A 21,215-nucleotide genomic window follows, 5' to 3' on the forward strand; every position below is an offset into this window, starting at 1 on the left:
AACCCCTTGAACCTGAGTGATGACAGAGTGCAGGTGTCTGCGATCCCAGTAAGAGAGACCCAGACTACACTGCAGATGACCATTCAGAACATGATGTATAATGACTCTGGAGGCTATCAGTGCAGGGTGTTTGGTACAGAGTTAAACACCAGCAACATGGGACACATGACTAACGTGACTGTCACAGGTAAGGAGCTGGCATATTGAAGTACATAGCTCTGTCTGTCTGTTTGTTTGTTTCTGTCGATTTTGACATTGTCTGCATGTCTAGATACGGGTGTTTAGACAAACATTCAGCAGCACATACCTCCACATGTGTCTGTCTCAGATAGGTTAGTAAGGTTTGTTAGCGTGTCCGTCTTTAAATATAAATGCTGTTGCATAAAGACAACTTGGTGATGGTTGTGATTGATAAGAGCCCAGTGCACTTGGTTATGTTTCATTCACACCGCTCTCTCTCTCTTCTCAAAGGCATCTCACATGGGCTGAGAGTTACTCTGACTCTGCTCAATGGCGCCACCTACCTGCTAGCCACAGTCAGTGCCAGGAGAGCTTACAAAAGGGGTGAGAAAGAAGCTCTCTCTCTCTCTCTCTCTCTCTCTCTCTCTCTCTCTCTCTCTATATATATATATATATATATATATATATATATATTTATATAATGTTCATAATGCTGAATTCCTCCTTGATGTCATTTTTCAGTTAAAGACCAAAATCGAACCTGCATAAAAAGGGAAACCACCCAGAACACCGCGCCCCCTGATGATATATACGATGACTGCACTGCACTCTGATTGGATAGATTACTGCCCTGCGCTGTGATTGGATGAGCAGACTGCAGGAGAGATGGCAGTGGCCAGCATGGCCATTTATTCCAAACCATTTAAAAACAATTCATCTTTCTACATTATGATATACTCTGTTTAAACACCCATGATGTTAATATTGTATCGGGTTTTGTAAAGAACTCAAATAAAGAGATGACTTTCAAAATGTGCCTTTGTGTGTCTTGAGTAGTTTAAATACATCAGGTTACCCCAGTGAAGGCTTTCTGTGCATCATTATCAATCCAATTGTTTTGTGAAACTTCTGCCCAGTACATAAAATAACCAATCAGGCAGAGCATATTGAGATTCAGGGTTCAAACCCTTATCCTTCCTTAGATCCAATACGAGCTCCTGCACTCTATAAGAATCAGTGGACTATACCTACCCGCAGTAATACTATTAATAATCATACCCCTTCTCTTCTAATATTGTCCATGTGTGTTTAAGGAAGTTCATCATTAAGCACGCCTGTGTTCAGCTTCCTCACTTCCTCAAAGGGGTTCGTGACGGAGTTGCTCAGACAGAAGCAGAATTAACTCATAGCAGATGAGACAGTGGAGTGGGGTGGGATGTGCGATCTGAGATAGAGAGAGGGACAGGTGAGACATTCCAGGACAGAGTGACAGAGTGACAGAGCCGTTTGGGGGATTGTATCCGCACTGAGATGACTGGAATTGGAACCCCAGTCCCCCGCCTCCTGTTCCTTCTTCTAATCAGCCTACTTCCCGGTAAGACATCGAGATACCATTAGAACTAGCACTGTGATTAATAACGAAATAACAGGAGAATGCTGTTTAACTATGTACAGCAAGGGCCAAAGGTTTGCATCACCCTATAGAATGAACTCATTTTGCTTCATAAAGTCGAATGAAACCTGCTGAATAATGTGAAGTTAACATATTGAATTACACAACGCTTTGTAGTTTTCCACATACTTTTGAAATCTAACATGAAATACTGTACTACTTTTATGGCTTCTGGTAGTCTTTTGCGATATCATTTTGTAGCTTCTTTGATTACACAATCTTAAAGAAAAGATCTAGATTATGTTCATGTGTTTTTTTTTGTTTGTTTTTTTAATTATGTCTCAATCTTAACATTCTAGCTGTACATTGAGACTGCAGTAAGAAATAACCACAATTACACTGTAACTGCAGTCTTCAAATAGCACTATATCTGTGGGTTTGTATCTGTCTGAAGTGCTAACAGCAGTGAGATCTGATACCAGTGCATAGCAGAGTGCTGTTCCTGCTTCACATTAGCAGTATTGAAATGTCTTCACTTCTATGATGAAGGAACTAGAGATTGCACAAGCGTGCCGGAAAATATAACGAGTTTAGCTTTTTTTTTAAATGTCGCTTGCAGTCATTCTGAGTGGATCTCATTTCAGCTACTCAAATTCCGTGTTTTAATTTCTTTCGTTGAGTATTTGATTAACTGACATAAGAACCAGCCGCAATTGTTACAAAACCCATTTCAAAAGTACTGTGAAGTGATTGCCACATCCTCTCTAAGTGTTTGAAAAGGAGGTCCCCGGTTCAAATCCCGGCTCACTCACTGGATAAAGGAATCTGCTAAATAATAATTCTTTAACTAAGCCGTGTGATCCAGGATGTGGGTTCCTGTGAGTTTACATCATGCTGGAGCGTTTTTAAGGCCCCTCTCCTCTCGGTTCCTCTCTGACGGGTTGTTCGAGTTACCGGATGGCCTCTTCTGCTTTCAGCGGTTTCGATTTACAAAAAGTGAAATTTTTATTCTACACTGCTGAAAAGACACGTGGCAATATTTTAAGTTTCATTCTGCACCGGATCTTGCTGTTCGAAGATTCTAGCGAAAGGTGTTCATGCTGCTACAAAGCCTCACATCACTGTAGTCTGGAGAGTATTTTCTTATTGACGGGCTGAGTATTCATAGGAGACTGATCCATTGCTGTAAGAGGTGAGTATATATTTTCACACTCTTATCTCTGTCTCCCTCGCACAGCAGTTTCCTCTAAAGAGCCCTGCGTTCCTTTAGTGATTGCTAAGAGATCCTTCACATCAATCCCAGTAGGGGGCGCTCTCTCACTGAACTGCTCTGTGCTACACTGTGGTCCAGGGAGCTGGAGTGGAGAGTGGGGCCGGTCTGACGTGGGTAATTTCAACCCCTTGAACCTGAGTGATGACAGAGTGCAGGTGACTGTGATTCCAGAAAGAGAGACCCAGACTACACTGCAGCTGACCATTCAGAACATGATGTATAATGACTCTGGAGGCTATCAGTGCAGGGTGATTGGTACAGAGTCAAACACCAGCAACATGGGACACATGACTAACGTGACTGTCACAGGTAAGGAGCGGGCATATTGAAGTACATAGCTCTGTCTGTCTTGTCAATCTGTTTGCATGTCTCTCTTTATGGCATAGTCTGTAGTAGATTCAAGAACACCTGTCTAAACCATGTCCCTTGGGTGTCGGGCCACCACTGTATACTTTGATTCGACATGACAGATCTGCAGGCATTTCTCCAAAGGTGACGTGCTCCGACTCCTCCCGGGAGGCTGGGGACGGAAATCTGCAGCAGATTAGACCGTCTCACTTTGGAGACTGTTCCTCTGTGTTCCGTTGCCCGGTCTTGCATCCCTTCTGTCTGCCTGCATTTCTGTGTCAGTAGATCTCCATTGCACAACGAAGACGCCCCCCTGTCTCCCCCCAGACTCTCCAGGGCGCAGATTGCACGTCAGGCTCCTCGTTTGCTTTTCTCCTGTTCTCTCCCTCGGAGTGGGCTGCCTGCTGTGTTGGAGCTGCAGAGCGACCAAATGCAAAGCTTCAGGTATTGAGAGGGAGCCTGTGGGTATCTATCCACCAAAGTGCACAAATATGGACTGAAGGAAGGTTATTAATATGGACTAGTTGCGTGGCATTGCATGAATAGATGCTGTCTGGTAACTATATGCACTGTGGTTTGGGAGGTTCGTATCAGTAGCACAACAGAACCATCCTATTGTTCACATGAGCTTTTGAAATCATGCTGAACACAGTAAGATTTCCATGTTAACCAAGCAAATGTGCATCTTTGTCTGTCTCTGCCATCTAGAAACCACAAAGCAAGGATATTTGTTTATTCCTCCATACGTTCATTCACTGGCTTTGTTTTGTTTGACAGCTCAAACGACGGACTCTGAAGAGCCAGCCACAGAGGTGAGTCTCCTCACTGATCGCCTGATCAGTTTCACTGCCAAAACTCCTTTCTTCCACCTGTCCAGATATCCGTCTGCACGGCTGCCTGTGGACTGAATGGAGGTTTTGTAGCTTTCAATGTTTTTTTTATACCCAGCAGTCTTTTACTTAGACTGGTTTCACAGCCCCTGATTGGTGCTGATCTTAGACCGTCTTACCTAGGGTAATACTAAGCAGTTCAAGCTAATTGTGATCTATGAAACCAGTCATTTATGTTCTTACCAGGTAGACTAAAACAAGTCATTAAAGTGCAGATACGCAGCTATGTTAAGAATGAGTGCTAAACGTCAGGGTGGGCCATGTTCATTGTCACAGCTGGATTGCATAGTGTATAACCGTCTGTCCTTCATTCTCCCCCTCAGTTGGTTTACACAACAGTGATTCTGCGAGACCCCAGCCACCACCCAGCTAAAGCTCCTCCCCCTTCACAGTCTGAATATTCCACCATTCACTTTCCACACAGAGGAGGCGGCAGGGAAAGAGCCTCGAACTCATGATTGTTAAGATCTGCCCACCTTCTTTCCGTTTGCAGCTTTGGAACAGAACTTGTGCAGCCAAACAGAACCTTTACAAACACTATTAATTCTCTATATACAGTGTGAATGTAAATAGTCAAAAGCCAAACACAAAGGAAAGCCCTGTTGAGACCAGAATTAGGATGTTGCATCATGTATAGACTGGACAGGGCTATCTCCACTGCCTGCATGAATCAGCATTTCAACCTCAGAATTGCAATTCACTGTTGCTTTGATACAGTCTTATAAAGAAAGTGTGAAATAAGCTTTATTGAACCCGAGATGAATGCACCTATGGGACTGGAGTCTCACTTATGCATCACTATAGCTTGAATGACAGTGAATGTGATAATTAAGAGTAGACTCTCCAATCTGTACACTGCACAAGTCATGTATCAAAAAAAAAAAAAAAAAACTTGTCATTCTGTGAAATGTGTTTCACTTTTCCCCCTATTAAAGCAGAACCCTGTACTTTTATTTCCTTCCTCTCAATGTGCGATTCATTATTCCTGAACCACAGAGGAACGGGTCAAACATTTCACTGTTACCACACAGCAGCATCACTCAGCAACAGGAGCCCTAGTCACCTTACTTTAATAAACTCCTATGGTGGCAGCCTGACCTACATGGATTCAACTGGATTCAAATTAGACTAATGTGGCTCCAAAGGCCAGCTATGACTATTGAACATGGCATGCAGCATTAGCTTCTTACTGAAGCCACTTGCATGAGAAGCAGTATTGCTTAGTTAATGTTACAGTAGTCAGATTAATGTACATTGTGCTTTTCTGTAATAGTTTGCCATTTCCTAGTTGACAATACTGTCAATTGCAGTTGTTAGACTTGGTATACTTCAAATACAAGCATATCTGAAGTCATTTTAAAATGAACAAGGTTAAATGTTAAGTACAAAACACACACTTCATTTTATTCAAACAGTCTTTATTGAAGAGATGCGACCATACCAGAACCCTCCACGTTCACAGTACAGACTGGTGAAAGCTACTGGGGGGGTTTGTGTCTCTTGCAATCTTGAAAGACCCGCCATGCCAAACCTGTCAATATAAAAATAAAGTTAAAATGTAAAATCCTAAAAAAAAAAAAACAAAAAAAAAAAAAACAAAACAAAACAAAACAAAAAAAAAAACACACAGCCAACCAATTAGATCAGGATCACGATGCAGTCAGAAAACCGGTTCTCACCACTGAACAATCTGCCGGTAATTCCAGCTGTATTCCAGTTTAATTTCATCACACTGCATCCAGGAGAAACTAGGGTGCACATTTTTATATTTGAACCTGGGAGCACAAACCTGCACAAAGTATTCCTGGAGACCCCACACCTGCACAGCATGAAGACACACACTTCATTCCTTCAGTCCCGAGTCACCTCCATCCTCAGCAGGCTAACTGCAAGATAAGGGGGTACTTTAAAACAACTCATTTAAAAATAAAACCAGCAGCAACATCTGAATGCACGACGCAGTCAGAAAACCGGTTCTCACCACTGAACAATCTGCCGGTAATTCCAGCTGTATTCCAGTTTAATTTCATCACACTGCATCACGCCATTTATCGCAGGACTCTACAATGTAAACATTTAGCCAACCAGCATGTCAGGAATGTACAGGTTATGACTTAACTATTCCAGAATTAAGGCAAACACAGATTTAAAAAGGTGAAATCTAAAATCCGCATTAAGATGGTACAGAAGGATGTGCATTTAAAATGGGTAAAACAGTTTTAAATTTTGTATTACTTACCATTTTAGTTTTAATGCATACGTTTAAAAAGCTGAATTAAATTTTATGAAGTTAAATTCACACAGTCCAGCATTTTCTACATACCTGTTACACTGCAGGGATATTCAGATTCCTTCAGTCCACCATGTCAGCTCCCCAGAGCTCTGCAAGACAGCTTCATTTTAAAAGCCAGCTACTGTGCTTTAAATTCCCCACCACTCACCCAGAACAACCGTTCAAGTCTTTTAAATCAAGCATGAGTCCTGGCCCAAGAGCCAGCTAAATCGTGCCACCCTGGATAACAGGAATGCACGACGCAGTCAGAAAACCGGTTCTCACCACTGAACAATCTGCCGGTAATTCCAGCTGTATTCCAGTTTAATTTCATCACACTGCATCTTCCCACACAGAGAATTACAAATTTGTCAGAGTTTATAAATACTCAATTTTTAAATTGCAAAACATTACCGCGAGTGCTACGTTTTCCAGTCTTAATTCTCTCTTCGTAACGCACTGTTCAGCAAGACTCGGCAGTGATAAACTCACTTAAATACATCAGGCGTTCCTTCACTAGGGAGCGTGTGCATTTCATATATAGTTTAACTCACCTTGTGCACATGCAGGACGGGTCGCATCCTCACGCGTTGAAGTTCCTCTGCAATACAACAGCATTGTAAACGTTAACACGGGTGCAACGCGTTTCAGGTCGAGTCTAGAACTCGCGTGCTGGCTGCATCGTGTTCAGAGAACCCCAATCGTCAGTTCTCGCATCGGACGGCGCTTCCTATATTAGGAGTGTCATCATAACACGAGCCAGATACTTACACTTGTTACAAAATGCACGTTGTAAAAGCATCACATTTCAGATCTAAACATTTGTAAAGATCAATAAAAATCAGAATGGACGAACAGCGCCGTGTTAAAAGGTGAACTAGACGGAACGCTGTTTTATGTATAGTTGTCTCGCTGAAAAAGCACATCATTGTAGGATACACCAAAAAACGTAACCTTTTTTTCGTGGTAGAAAGCGGACGTTACCATAAGAGAACTTAACTAAAATTAGGTACTTTTGCAGTGTTACATCTCTATCTAACAAGAGGACATTAAACATGCATGTACTAGAAGAGAAATCGTACTTCAATTAAGACGTTGCAGAGGAAAGGGCAGATGCAGGAGCTCATGGGAATGCATGAGGTCGCAAAACAAAAGCAACTTCTTCACAGATTTATTCAAAAGAACTGTTAAAGAAATTTATTTGGAAAGTTTCATTTGCGGTATAAAATGTTAAAGGGTTGAATTGTTGAAAATGGAGAACTTCTATTGCGACAGTTTAATTTTGCTGTACAGTACTTGCATATAATAGAAACATCTTAATTGCAAGCGTACACTGCAGCCACCTGTAAATTAAAACATGCAACAGTACCGAGGAGCAACGCTCTCAGCGTAGTTTCGATCCGTACAGGACTGTTTGAATTCACTGCCGCTAGCGCCATGGTGTTGGCTCTCGATGCAAGTGCAATAGATGCACTAAAACAGATTTTCTGCATAATCCTCCACAAATTGATCTAAAAACGCGAGTGCTGCGTTTTCCGCCGTCTTGCAATTCTCTCTTCACAGTTCAGCAAGACTCTAGCTTACGTTGCGTAACGCCGCGGCAGAGCGCCCTGCCTATTGGACGCTGCCCGGGCTTGCCTGTGTGTCGGGGATCACAGTGGTGACCGGGATCATAAGCTTACTTGAACTAAACACAGGCGCCACTGGTCCCGGGGCATCAAGGACCATATAAACTCTCTACATCAGTCACATAGCTCTGAAACCACAGTGATAAACTCGCTTAAATACACAAGGCGTTCCTTCACTAGGGAGCGTGTGCATTTCATATATAATTTAACTCACCTTGTGCACATGCAGGACGGGTCGCATCCTCACGCGTTGAAGTTCCTCTGCAATACAACAGCATTGTAAACGTTAACACGGGTGCAACGCGTTTCAGGCCGGGTCTAGAACTCGCGTGCTGGCTGCATCGTGTTCAGAGAACCCCAATCGTCAGTTCTCGCATCGGACGGCGCTTCCTATATTAGGAGTGTCATCATAACACGAGCCAGACAGCACGGACCAAACCACACATTCGAGCATAAAGAGAAGGCGATGCGGTTTTTCCCGAGTTGACAAACTAATTGAAAAATCCATAATGATGCATATAGGCGTGTGCAAACACCAGCCCGCTACTGAAAACATCGTTAAAATAAATTATACTTCAATATAGGCTTGCAAGACCCTGGGCGAACAACAAAGGCCCAAAAAACACTAATCATACCCTTCTGCAAATTTTTTTTAAAAAAATACAAACTACCAAATAGTTTCATGTTTATTTTTAAGAGGTGTTGAGGTTAACTTCTGTAGATTTCAAACACGCTGCCACTTACGCATTAAGAACGCATGTTTGCAGTGTATCCACACCCAGGATACAAACACGTGGGCTTCACGTCCTGCGCCAAAAACAGCATTCTTGTGAAAAGAAAGCTACCGCCCCACAACAAGCATGCATTTATTCTCCAAATCAAGCGCCCTAACTTCTTAAATAACTAAAAAAATATATATTCTCTTGCAATGGTGCGCTAGCCTGTGAGCATAACCACATCCACAACCACACTCCACCGCCTGCAGAACTGAAAGACCGAGGTGAGGCGTGCACGCGAATATATAGCAGGTCCGCGCATGACGTTTACAGCAAGAATGGTGCAGATGTGTGACGTAGACAGGAAACGGTCTAACCGTTTTGGGCAATATCTAATTTAGTCTAATCAGGTCGCTCCGTGAAATGCAGCGCGACGCTGCAATGGTGGAAAGTAGCGCACGCAATGCAAACAGTATCTGAACGCAGCATAGCACGGTTCTGTTTTATTTAGTTACAAGATCGCCCCCAGAACCTTGCACGACATGGAGATCATCATTTTACTTTCCAGGTTTGCATATCTTATTAGCGCAAGCCATAATGTGGGTCCTTTTATAGAGAACATTGCTGTGCATGTTCAGATATATCACAACCGTCCGCAGCCTCATCTTCCCACTGCCCTAGCGACCTGTCTTTCCCCAGCAACCAGAAGTTATCTTTCGGATATTTATGAATGATTATGGGGATGGGACTTTAAAGCCCATTTCTCTTCCCTGAATGAATTAAAAAAAAAAAAAAGAGGATTGAACCTGGAATAACACTGCCATGGTGTTACAAAGTAGATTCATGAGCCTGGCATGCAGTATTGCTGTGGAAATGTTATGCAGCGAGCAGAAATCAGGGACATACTGTTATCCAGTGATCAGGAGCACTTGTGTGTGTTTATTTCCTTTGCTGCTATGAAAAACAAGGTCATGTTTTCATTGACTCTGTGTAATAAAGGTATTAAACTTCTGAGCCATCAATTACCCATGAACAGGTTCCTGCAGTAAGAGCCCTAGAGTTCACTTCAGGTGTAATGGAGATGTTTTAATTGTGGGGTTAACAGGTACAGTGGTTAAAGAGCTCTGATAAGGGGCAGTGGAAACAGAGCTGGAGTGCGCTGAACTAGTGCTCAAAGCAAACTGCACCCACAGGACCACAGTACATTGTGAGGGTTAAGGATTATTGAAGAAAGACAGACACACACACACACAGAATTGCTTTTTTTCTTGTTTTTTTTTGCACTGTACACTACACTGCCAGTTAACAGCACACAATATAAAACTACACCATCAACATCCCAGCGAGGAAAAAAAAAAACTACAAATATAAAATACGTTTTTTATATATATATATTTTGCATTAAAAAAAAAAACAATTAAAAAAATTATAATATACAGCTACAATAAAAATAAAAAAAATCTAAACGAAACAAGTGATAGAATTCGTTTGCCGTGTTTTCTGGAGTGTTATTAAGATGACCGAAAAGATCTTTCAGATTTCTCAAGATGCAGTATTGGAAATTAGAAGGGATGCCAACAGATATATGCGTCAAGGAATGCCAACATACATACAGTTCAAATAAGACAAGTTTGATTCCTGGTGCAATGACAGAACTAATCCAGAACTTCCACTCACTTTGGCTCCACAGCCCCGTTACCACAAATCTTGGAGTACCCGCAGTAATGCCTGCGAGACCAGCCGGAAATCATAGATTAGGTCCGGGGTGGGCAGAATTGTTCCAACGCTGTTCTGAAATGTTTAATTGAACCTCGATCCAGACCCTGAAGTAGGTAATCATGTTACCTGTTAAACCTGGAGTGGAATGGCCCTGCAGGTCCATGACTGGATACCTCTGGATCAGGTATGCCAAGATTCGTGCTGATCGGGTTCTGTGAAGCCAGCCTTATAGGCAAAACTCGAAAGAAACTCAAGTCAGGCAGAGAAACATTTCAGCCAGCGTCTTCAGCAGAGAAACGTTTTCGAAGACAGATTGCTTAGAAATGTCACCTCCTCCTTGCTGCTTTATCAGTTTATAGAGATTGACTTGTTATGCTGCCCTGAAAAGGCAAGGCGCACTGGGTCAATACAGCGCATGTAGCTTCAGGCAACGTTTACTGTGGCCTGTGTGGTTTTGGTGTCCCCCCCTCACGTTTACTTTCCCCATTTGCAGTCTATGCATCATGTTGAGATTAGGAAAGGTGAGGTTTCCTCACCTTCTGATGTGGAATGCAAGCAGCTACAAAACTGTGAGCAGAAAACCATGGCAATCTAAATGCTGGGAAAATCACCTACCAAAAACAATTAAAGAAAGGACAAGGTATTGAACTATACCAGATTGTGTTTCTGTGCATCTGTAAAGCTCCAGGAAGGTTCTACTGCCATACTGAAGGGGTTCCAGTGAATTCTGACGCTAGCACGTGGCAGGTGCCTCTATCATTATTATTGACCCTGGTAAATAAAGTTTCATACATTATGCAGAAAGTGCATTACAAAGCTAGGCAACGTCAAAACAACAGCTACCTCGGGTACCGTTTCTACCAACGTGTTTAAGGTTAGGAAACTTATAAGAGGGCATGTTGACCAACATGGGGTCAGGTTCAAAAGCTGCTGTCCTGAACTACAGCAGGAAATGACTTCCCGAATCCCCGTCGCTCTCCCTCACTTTAACTCCAATGAGTTAATTCAGGTAGTTAACACTAGAAGGCATTGGATCGTAAACTGGGGTCCACTTAGACGAGGCAATAGGCTTTCTCACAGAGCAATCTCAGCAAGAAGGCAATAAATACACAGCGAGAAAGGAATAGAAACTGTATGTTCTGCATGTTTGGGCTGGCAATTGCTCACAATATACTTTAGATCCTTTTACACATTTTTTTTATTATCTTTTTGACATGTATTGAATGGGCTACATTCTCAAGGCTTACTCCGAATCGTCATTGGCGTAACGCACCAAGCGAAGTTACCAGGCCAACAAATAGGACAGCACAGCGCTATTAGTAGTCTTAGTGTAATTTTTTTAGTACTTTCAGAAAGAAATAGGCTAATGTCAATTTGGAGTAAACAGCATTTGAGATTTTGCCCATTACCTTTCTTTTTATAAACACTGGCTCAAAGCAATGATATGGTTGCAAGAATCGCCACAGAAACAGGGCTTGGAATGCAATCCTAACACAAGGGTCTGAACAGAATGTTAAATGCAGGATTTCTATCTGGGATTATGAATTTACCACAATATAATGAAACTGATAAAACATTTGTATATATTTAAATGTTATCAAATTAGCTTTATAAAAAAACCTCTTAATTAAAAGTAGTTTGTTGCAGATTTTTTTTTTTTTTTTTTTGCAATACCTATAATATTTACCTTTGCATTGGAATAAAAAAAAAAATCTTGAAGTCAAAATTGAAACAAAGGGGACCAGTGTTGAAACTCAGACAACCGTTCTGACAAGGCTGAGGTGCAATCCGAGCCTGCCAGTGGGGGACAGACAGGTGGAGTTGCTTTAATCTAGGACACTAGGTTTTGATAGAATTCCCATTCGTTACAGTCAAGAAAACTTAACATGACAAGCCAAAAAGTGCAACTTGAAAACAAGCTTTAAAAAAACTAACAGGAGTAACAGCTCCCTAACATGTCACTGACCTCTGATCTAAACCCAAGCCCTAGAAGAGTTGAACTCCACTACCATATTCATCACAAATGGATGTATGACAGGACAGGCACACCACAGTACAGCTTCTCTGGGGATTTCATGGCAGAGAGATGCAAGAAAGATTGTCTGGAACTGAAGTCTATATACAGCATCTCCATGTATGAGAAGAAACCAGATACCAGAGAGGGAGGGGGGGGGGGGGGGGTGAAAAATACAACACAAGCTTGGTTTACTTTTTCCTTTTGTTTTAAAAGGTCCCTTTGCATGGTCATTTTCTTCCTTTATATCTTTATTTAAATAGAAGTCCCGTTTCTCTTTGCGTCGCACTGCTCAAACTGCTACGCAACAGTTTAGTCCTGCTTTGTAATTCTCTCTCTGTCTCACAGGGCAGGGTCTTGTTGCACTCGTCATGGTCTTTTCTCTCTTTCAATTTAAACAAGTCCTTTCCGTTCCCCGCCACCCCTCTCTCTCTCTCTCTCCCTCCCTCCCTCCCTCCCTCAGGACTCGCTGTCAGAGCCATTGCTGCTATCCCGGCTGATCTCGATCTGCAGAGAGGGCAGGTTGTCCAGCCGGCTCTTCTTCAGGGACTGCTCCTTTTCCTTCTCCTTCTTCTCCTTGATCAGGTTGCCCCACACCCTCTGCAGCTCCGAGTCGTCCTCCTCCTTCTCCGAGCCCGAGCTCCCCCTCGCAGCCACTGCCTTCCTCGGGGACAGCTTCTCCTTTCTCAGGGACCTGGAGGAGGAAGAAGAGCCCAGGCGGCTCCACAGGTTCCCAGCTGAAACGAGGCAAAGCCGAATCAGGAGATGACAACCTAACCTCTGATACGCAACATACAGTAAAGTAGGGGCTCTGATTAAGACAATTTCTAGAACCCAGAATGGATTATTTTATTTATTTCAATAAAAAAGTTAAATCGGACCAGAAAACGTTGTAGAAATCCATCCCTACATTAAATGTTGTGTGGCAATTATTTCTTTAATATATATGTAAGTATATTAAAATGCAAAGCTTCTGATAAAACAGAACTCAGAACCCGATTTGTCTTTATTCTGACAATGGCCGTTCTTTTAAACTCAAAATGTACCCCAGTTTTTCCAGGTTGTGTTTGAGGGGAGCCGGTCTCACCTGGCTTCTTGTCTTTGCTGTTTTCGGAGTAGAGCCCCCGGGGGTCCTGTCTGGGGGTCCCGAGCCGGCTGTGCACGTCGCTGAGGGGCTCCCTGCGGGGGACGGGGGCCGGGCTGATGACGGTCACTTTACCGGCCCGGCTGTCGGGGGAGTGCGGCCTCTTGCCCAGCCGCTGCCGTACATCTACAACACAGCACAGGCACAACAATGAAACGAAACGCTCAACAGCGCTGCATTTAGAAATGCTACAAGGAACGCAAACTCAACCCCAGACCTCCCAATGGTTTGTTTAAACGAGGCGCTCAGTTGAAAAGGTTACCTGTTTTGGTTGTGCTGGACGACGGGTGCTGCTGTGTCGAATTCTGCCGTTTCTCCTCCAATAGGAGCCGGACGTCAGTGACCGTCTCCGAGGAGGTTTTGCTTCCAGTTCCAATTCTGTTCTTGACGTTGCTGCTGACCACAGTGTCGGACCGCATGGAGTTTCTACACAAAGGAGAGAAAAATCCACGTTGCAGTACGTGATCCTCCAGCCACAATGAAACTGATTACAAAGATTAAATTAGGCTTAGGAGGAGACAACCAGCAAATATCCTTCAATAATACCATGCGGTCTATTATAAGGAACTCGGTCACACAGTGGAGCAAAGAGAACAGAATGAAAGTTCAGTGCTACTCTAAATAAAAGAAAAGGTAAAAACCTTGCTAGAAACACAAGTATGCAATCGTTTCAGCTTGTGTGTTTCAGTGAAGGCACAGTGCAAAACACTTCACCTTATTTTAAAGTTCTAGTTAAACTGAGAAATAAACCAAGCCGCCCGCTCCCTCCCTACTCACCGTATGGTCTTGAGCTTGGACTCCACCTCGTCTGCGTACATGGTCATCTTCATGCTCTTCTTGGGAGAGGGGGTAGAAATCATCTTGAGCTCCAGGTCGTAATCCATCTCGTCTGAGTCGGAGTCCGAGTCAGGGGGGCTGGGCCTGCGCAGGGGGGCCGTGGTGCTGCGAGCCCCCCTCTCCCTCTCCCGCTCCTCCCGGTACTCCACCACCCGCTCATCTTCATCCATGTCCTCCTCCTCCTCTTCCTCCTCCTCGATCGGCTCCTCGGGAACGTTCACCAGGTCTGAGAACATAACAGCACCAGCACCTCAGAAGAGCTTTATTTCATAACGTTTGAAACAGATGGATAAACTGGGATGTGACACAGAGAACCAATGAGCAAGGTCAAACTCAGAAGAAAAAAAGACAACTACACAAATGTTTTGGCAGTTAGTTACGGCTAGTCACCCGCGATTTAGCTACTTGTAACGCTCCATCCAAACTGAAGGGAAAACTTTTAAGAAGCCAAGTCGAGGGCTGCTGATATTTCTGTACACCAATGAAAGGCACTTACTTCAACACTTGTCTGGTTGACTTTTTACCTTAATATGTATTGCCTGAGTGTTTTTAAAGCTAGTAGGAATGAGCAGCCTCGCTTGTCCCTGTCCTACCTGAGTGACGGTGTTTGTAAGGGGGTGTTAGCCCCACATCGTCCCCGATGATGCTCTTTTTCGTCTTCAGGACGTCCCGTTGAATACGCCGGGTATGGAACCTCCGCTTCCTGGAAGGAGAATCTGGTCAATTCCAGGGATGGAAATAACACCCCCATTGCACAGCAGTTTGATCCATTCCTGATTTTACTAGGAGTTTATATTAGTACCCTAGTAAAAGTTGCTAATATTTAACAGCTGCTTGCCTAAAATTACGATACTATATCGGAATACATTTCTGCTGATAATAAGTATCCAGAAAGGTCACTGAAATCCGCTATGAGATGCTAACCTACCAGGAGTTGCTGAGGATCCCTTTCATGCCCCCGTAGTTGGGGTTTCCATACTTCATGTAATACTGGCTTCTTCTGGCTGCTCCCAATTCTTTCTTATCATCTGGAAAAATAACGAGAAACAACACTGAGGTGCTGAAGATCATGTCCCAGAATCGTTTCTCCACCATAAAAATCAGCCTGTTTTTAATAACTCAAGATAACGTGGGTTTGTACTGCCAGTCCTGGAGACTACAGGGCCTGTTTAGTCCATACAGGGATGGGAATAAGGCTCCTATTGCATAGCAGTTGGATCCACTCCTGGTTTTGCTAGCAGTTGAAGACACACCTGAGCTTGTTACCTACACTGTGGCTAATCAAGCTCGTAGTAAAACCTGGAATGGGTGAAGCTGCTATGCAATAGGAGTCTTATTTCCAGCCCCTGCCACATATCCAGTACAGCAGTAGGGTCCCTCTCTGTAGTGCCAGCCTGGGCACTCACCCTGTGTGGCGAACCTCATAAAGAGCTTGTTTCCTTTAAATGGCTTGGTGGCAGGTCGAAGGTCATTACGAAGCAGGGACTCTTTCTCCGCCTGAGATAATAAATCAGTCTGAAAAAAAAACCAAAAACAATTCAAGCTACCATTTTCTTCAGGGATGAAAACAAGACTTCCATTGTGCAGCAGTTTGATCCATTCCTGGTTTTGCTAGGAGTTTAATAAGACACTTGAGCTTGTTACCTGTGGCTGATTAACCTCGTATTCAAATCTGGAATGCGTAAAACTGCTATCTTATAAAAGGTCTTATTTCCATCCCTGTTCTTAGTGAAAATAACAGTCAATTTCCCAGCACAGCTCTTATAATTCTACAAACTAGTAAAAAAATACATTTGCATCAGGTGTGCTTGAATCCGTTTATCAATATGTGTATTACCACCTGGTGCTTATTGGTAACTATGGTGCGTTACTATTGGCGCCTTGCTTGCTATGAAGACTGTTTGTACCTCGCTCTCGGGGGCAGGTTTCTTCTCAGATTCCTCCTCCTCCTCGCTGTCACGCGCTTTCCCGTCGCTCTCGCTCACACTCTCGTCGTCCACCTCCCCTTCCTCTGTCTCCTCGTCAGAGTCCTGACTTCTCCGATCTGCACACATACAACCAGGAGAGATCGCAGCTACAGACCTGTCTCAGCACACTGGCTTGTGGCGACACATGCACAAGAACACCACAGGTTTCTTTGTTAATAAGTTGTGTATAAGCCACCACCTTGTAAAGCAAAGCTGATCAAACTGCACGAAACTTACTATGAATCACAGCAACAAAACTGCACTCAGAAAGTGCTATTTAATCTTTTCAAAACTGGTTCACAAGAACACAAATCCATAACGTCGGTTTGAGTTCTCCTACACGATTTAAAATCGATTTGGAGTTTATAACGATGAGGCCCACGCATGCAGTTTGAATGAACAGGTCCGTCGCTCACTGGTCTCACCTCTCCCGCTGGTCTCCGGCTGGCTCTTCACCGGGCTCATCTTGCTGGCCTCCGTTTCCAGGTCCGGCATGCGGCTGATGTTGATCAGGGCTCGGGTCGACGTCACGTCATCCAGCCACACCACGTTACCTAGGAGACAGCGGGGGGTTAGTCTGCATTAGGGGTCACAATACGACACGCATCACGACACGCAGGTGTCTACACAAGCGACGGTCCTGGTGGGCTACTTGCATGATGCACGAAAGGATCAAATGATCATTTAAAAATCGAATGAGTTAGTGAGAGTATGTATTTGTATTCATATTAAAAACACGTCTTCTACAATGAGCTCTGCTGTGCTTTTAGTCTTGTACATACATGTCTCTTTTATGATTCATCACATAAAGAAAAGTATCACTCCTCCTTTGGGGACGAAGCAACATATGTGTTCTGGAGTACATGTCAGTTTGCACACCACAGCTTGATACGACTCATTGAAAATTACAAATAGCAGGCGACGTATCGCAGGACACTCCAAACATACATGAGGCATCGTCGATCCATTCAATATGAGCGGGGGGGTACTCCTTGTAGTACCCGAAAATGTCCTGCGTGCTCATCTCTTCCACGCCAGTCATGTGTACCGCCTCCAACCGCACTCGCGGGACGGCTGGAAAGGAAAAGCAACATTCATACCCATACACATTTTGCAAACACAGTAAGTAAAACAGCAAGTTTAGTATGTAAATATGCATGGTGTTAAATGTGCTTCCTGCAGCTCAGCCAATACACAATGCTCCATGTGTTTCAATAAGCGCTACAGCATGTATGAAAAAGCACTTAAGTCTTCATTCTCAAAGACAGGTGTGTACAAATGTATTTGTGTGAGCGCCAGCACCAGTTTTAACAGAGCTGCAGTACCAATAAAACAAGGCATTAGGACCCATTTAAATGTCTTTGTGTTTTGTCATATCCAACAACTGGTAGCACCGCAGCAGTACCTGCCACGGCAAAGCTTCTGAAGACGTACCTTTCTTTATCGTCTCCCGATCCAGCACCACGTTCCTCTGGGCCAGATTCTCCTCGGCTCGCAGATGGAAGCGCTTGGCTCTCTGGTCCTTCTTTTCCACAGCTTCCTGCCAAACACAAGTAGGGAAAAATTGAGGTTTGTGGATCAGCAGGTGGGACTCTCCACCCAATTCTTATACAGCACATAGAGCTGGTCCTGCTGGCCTGAACCTGAACATGGGGGAGAACACTGCATCCAGATTTACACAAGAGCTACTGACAGGATAGAGAGTGGGAGAAATGCCCAGCTCTCTCCGAAGCGTACCTTGGATGTGACATCGATCCCTGTGATGAACGTGCCAGCTTTGTTTTCATAACGCCGGCTTGTGTCCTGTTGGGAAGCAAACAGAGAGCCATCAACACAGACACAGGTGTATATGTCTGTACAGGGCTGGAAATAAGACTCCTATTGCATAGCAGTTGCACTACGACTAGTGTACAGGTAAGAAGCGCAGGTGTGTCTTATTCAACTCATAGTAAAAGCAGGAATGGATCAAGTGCTATGCAATGGGAGTCTTATTCCCATGCCTGATATATACAGAGTGTCAAATGACTGACTGGAAACTTTTTAGTGACACACAAACTTTGCAAATACATCAATACTATATTATATACACAACACAATTATAATCGAATAATTAAAAACATATTGCGGCAGGGTACAGTGTTATCACATCAATAATGTTACAAAACTGGTATATTTTTTATTATAAAAGGTTTATAACAGCCCGGGGCACATCTAGACACTATAGTTCAAATTAGTTCTGGAAGCAGCTGTGTTGTAAAGAACATCTTGCCTAAGGTCACCATATGGCTCCGTGTTCAGCGGGAGAGTTCAGGCATTTCAAATCGCAACCCGATGCTTTACCTGTCTCAGGTACCATTCTTACCTTTGAGAGAAGCAGGACTACGCTTACCAGAAAGCAGTGGAAAAGCGTGAACTGTCCCGCTGAACACGGAGTCATATGGTCACCTTACCTATAACTGATGTGAAGCCCACGTTGTGTTTTTTTTTTTAATATATATATGGTATCCAGACAAGTTGTCCTCGAATACAGTTAAGGATCTGACTCACTCTCAATGTTTCTTTTTAAGGTGTCGTTGTCTGCAACTTCAAATTATTTTTCAAAGAACACACTCTTAACGGTGCGTCATTTATTTATTTTTAACCACTTTACCCTCAGCTTTTCCAGTCTATTTATAAAAAGCCTTCGGCAGCAACGAATAATGCCGTCAGTACTGAAAGCAAGGTCTGGAGCAGCACCCACCGTCCTACCCTAGACTACACTCTCAAACCCGAGTCAGCCCCTAACTCCAGCTCGGTGTCTGGTGCGGCCTAACTCACCGGCAGCAGGTCTTTGAGTGACCGTTGGACCGAGATCGACTCCAGTTCCCCCTCTTCAACTTCCATGGGCTCCGGTTCGCGGAGGTCCCGGTCCGGTTCGGATTCGGAGTCCGATTCGGACCGATCCGACCCGGTATCTGGCTTGACTGACACCTGTAAACTACGCACCGCCGCCATCGCCTCTACGCAATCAGACTACAACACACACCAGCCAACGAGCGCCAGAGAGGAGTGCGGGAGAGAGCGGCGCCTTTCGCCTTTTCACAGCCGCGGTCCTCCCTGAACAGTGCCCCTCACAGGACAGAAATCACAAAGCACGCACTCGGAATGAACGAAGACTGCGAAATGTAAACAGCATCGGTATAGAATTTACCCAAAAAGTGAAAATAAATTAATATACATAAATGCGCCTGCAAGCTTGGCGGAATACCTTCTGCAGTAATGTCCTGGACCAGGAAAGTGTGCGCTGTTGTCTGATGCACTGCAATATACGGATAGCAACAGATATCGTTTGAGGTGTAGCTTGTTCTTTGTGCCATAGGGGGCGCTGCCACAGAATAGGTGCTCGATGTTGCCACTACAGTCCTTGCAGGTAAGCGAAAGTCTATTAAATGTCCACCAGGTAGTGCTGTTTGTTCACGTTTTACGACTACTGTACTAGCATAGCCTGCACAGCGAGCCTGCGTCTGTCTCCAGCAGGCAATGTAAAAGGCCCATCTGAATGTTCTGCATGCCGTTGTTTAGGGAACACATTTCTGTATTATTATTATGTTTCCCCAGCGACAGCCAAATACCTTCCCTGGACACAGGCTTGTGGTCCAATTAGTTTGTTCTAATTAGCGATGCCACTACAGGTGCCAGTGATGTGCCGGCACCTGGACGGGGTGCTTGTCTTATATGGTGAGTAATTCCAGCCATGTGCGCAATAAAACTGTGCAATAAACCAGGCACAGGCTTGCCAAACTCGCAAGCGATCCCCTCGAATGCACTGGGGTGTGAGTCTGAGCTGTGCCAAACTGTCCTGGTGCACATGGAATCACGTGGTAACCCTAATTCTAATTGACCCCAGGTCCGATCATAACCTCCCGCTGCTGCAGGTCCTTGAAGGAGCCTGTCTGTTTAGTTCACAGAGCCAGAGCTGCGTGATAATAACAGGACACTCCTTCTCTACTCAAAGATGACCGCAATGTGAAAATCAAAGACAACGTGCAGGTTTATTTTCCCAGGCTGGTCCCTCCCCTTCCTGGCAGGCTGATTCATAGCTTCTCATGCCTCGCTGGCTTCTCTAAGTGACTCGAGGTGTCTTGGATCAGCACTTATCTGGCTTGACGTATCCTAAAGAAACCAACTGATTACCTAACCAGGCCTGCAGGCTCGCTCTTATCAAAGTGTCTGTGTCATCAGCTGTCAGAGAGCTTTGTTCTCTCCACTATGTATAGTTTATCATGTTTTGCAATGTGTTTTTTTAAATATACCATACTGCTCTGGGCTTTACAGTGCTTCCCTGTGCATTCCCATGCATTCACTAAGCCCTAAACACACCCTGCCTGCCCCAGCCTCCTGGGTGCTGCCTTGTGTGATGATGAGGACTGATGTGGACCAAGCTGAGATGAGCAGACTCATTTCACTTGGGAGCTGGTCTGGATTCGAACCTGCAGCAGCTGTGAGTCTGGGACAGAAGGAAGCTCCACTGCAGACAGCTTCAGTGCGTGTCTTTGAATTCATTTCATAATTCTGTTTATCAGAACAGGAAACCCAGTTCCAGATCTCAGTTAGTACCCACCAGTGGGTTGTGATCTGATTCCTAGGATATATTGGCCTGGCAGGACGGGGGCTGTGTGTTTACGTGCTCCTGATTTTCAGAGAAAGCTTCTGACCCCCGCGGATCTGCCATTGCAGAGCGATCTTTCAGAAAATGAACAGCCCATTAAGACCAGTAATGTCCTCGCTGTGACACAGGTACACTGAGCCACGAAGCTGTATGAAGCCAAGCCCCTCTTGTAATGCTATCGGGCAT

The 21,215-nt window shown here is 44.2% G+C and overlaps 2 protein-coding genes, 1 long non-coding RNA gene and 5 other non-coding genes across 10 annotated transcripts; 1 reads left to right on the forward strand and 7 right to left on the reverse strand.

Annotated features, from left to right (window-relative positions):
- The first annotated feature begins 1,323 nt into the window (after window positions 1-1,323).
- On the forward strand, window positions 1,324-5,131 carry LOC117429585 (uncharacterized). Of its 3 annotated transcripts, none has more exons than XM_058997973.1 (5): window positions 1,324-1,555; window positions 2,811-3,155; window positions 3,522-3,638; window positions 3,972-4,006; window positions 4,408-5,131. In XM_058997973.1, exons 1-5 carry the CDS (start codon window positions 1,492-1,494, stop codon window positions 4,540-4,542), a joined length of 696 nt encoding a protein of 231 aa, XP_058853956.1. In that variant the 5' UTR covers window positions 1,324-1,491; the 3' UTR covers window positions 4,543-5,131. The 3 variants fall into 3 exon arrangements, with proteins under 3 accessions (XP_058853956.1, XP_058853954.1, XP_058853953.1); XM_058997971.1 differs by having other exon boundaries at window positions 2,814-3,155; window positions 3,480-3,638; XM_058997970.1 differs by having other exon boundaries at window positions 3,480-3,638; window positions 4,408-5,130.
- A 354-nt stretch (window positions 5,132-5,485) lies between these two features.
- On the reverse strand, window positions 5,486-8,980 carry LOC117429589 (uncharacterized). Its single transcript, XR_004548425.3, has 6 exons — window positions 8,729-8,980; window positions 8,199-8,245; window positions 6,911-6,957; window positions 6,408-6,466; window positions 5,874-5,970; window positions 5,486-5,615 (listed from the first exon to the last, which is right to left on the reverse strand). It is a non-coding gene; the product is annotated as an uncharacterized LOC117429589 (long non-coding RNA).
- Window positions 5,743-5,817, reverse strand: LOC117429997 (small nucleolar RNA SNORD65). The gene has a single exon (XR_004548488.1). It is a non-coding gene; the product is annotated as a small nucleolar RNA SNORD65 (small nucleolar RNA).
- LOC117429996 (small nucleolar RNA SNORD65) lies at window positions 6,045-6,119 on the reverse strand. The gene has a single exon (XR_004548487.1). It is a non-coding gene; the product is annotated as a small nucleolar RNA SNORD65 (small nucleolar RNA).
- On the reverse strand, window positions 6,621-6,695 carry LOC117429994 (small nucleolar RNA SNORD65). Its single transcript, XR_004548485.1, has one exon. It is a non-coding gene; the product is annotated as a small nucleolar RNA SNORD65 (small nucleolar RNA).
- On the reverse strand, window positions 7,042-7,111 carry LOC117429981 (small nucleolar RNA SNORD49). Its single transcript, XR_004548472.1, has one exon. It is a non-coding gene; the product is annotated as a small nucleolar RNA SNORD49 (small nucleolar RNA).
- Window positions 8,330-8,399, reverse strand: LOC117429980 (small nucleolar RNA SNORD49). Its single transcript, XR_004548471.1, has one exon. It is a non-coding gene; the product is annotated as a small nucleolar RNA SNORD49 (small nucleolar RNA).
- Window positions 8,981-10,587: 1,607 nt separating the features above from the next.
- LOC117429573 (nuclear cap-binding protein subunit 3-like) lies at window positions 10,588-19,442 on the reverse strand. The gene is made up of 13 exons (XM_034049236.3): window positions 19,199-19,442; window positions 18,119-18,184; window positions 17,816-17,921; window positions 17,330-17,455; window positions 16,807-16,935; window positions 16,322-16,458; window positions 15,821-15,929; window positions 15,343-15,442; window positions 15,008-15,117; window positions 14,355-14,640; window positions 13,840-14,003; window positions 13,521-13,703; window positions 10,588-13,170 (listed from the first exon to the last, which is right to left on the reverse strand). Exons 1-13 carry the CDS (start codon window positions 19,373-19,375, stop codon window positions 12,893-12,895), a joined length of 1,971 nt encoding a protein of 656 aa, XP_033905127.2. The 5' UTR covers window positions 19,376-19,442; the 3' UTR covers window positions 10,588-12,892.
- Window positions 19,443-21,215: the final 1,773 nt, after the last annotated feature.

This window comes from Acipenser ruthenus, chromosome 24, assembly GCF_902713425.1.
Source record: "Acipenser ruthenus chromosome 24, fAciRut3.2 maternal haplotype, whole genome shotgun sequence".
NCBI lineage: Eukaryota > Metazoa > Chordata > Actinopteri > Acipenseriformes > Acipenseridae > Acipenser > Acipenser ruthenus.

Excerpts from the sequence above, each read along its gene's own strand:
- LOC117429585 (XM_058997970.1), top strand. The coding sequence starts at position 1,492 with ATGACTGGAATTGGAACCCCAGTCCCCCGCCTCCTGTTCCTTCTTCTA. Across the intron at positions 1,556-2,810 it reads TCTAATCAGCCTACTTCCCG|CAGTTTCCTCTAAAGAGCCC; the intron begins GTAAGACATCGA and ends TCCCTCGCACAG. Across the intron at positions 3,639-3,971 it reads GACCAAATGCAAAGCTTCAG|CTCAAACGACGGACTCTGAA; the intron begins GTATTGAGAGGG and ends TTTGTTTGACAG.
- LOC117429573 (XM_034049236.3), bottom strand. The coding sequence starts at position 19,375 with ATGGCGGCGGTGCGTAGTTTACAGGTGTCAGTCAAGCCAGATACCGGG. Across the intron at positions 16,459-16,806 it reads GCCGGAGACCAGCGGGAGAG|ATCGGAGAAGTCAGGACTCT; the intron begins GTGAGACCAGTG and ends GTATGTGTGCAG. Across the intron at positions 15,930-16,321 it reads AACCTGCCCCCGAGAGCGAG|ACTGATTTATTATCTCAGGC; the intron begins GTACAAACAGTC and ends TTTTTTTTTCAG.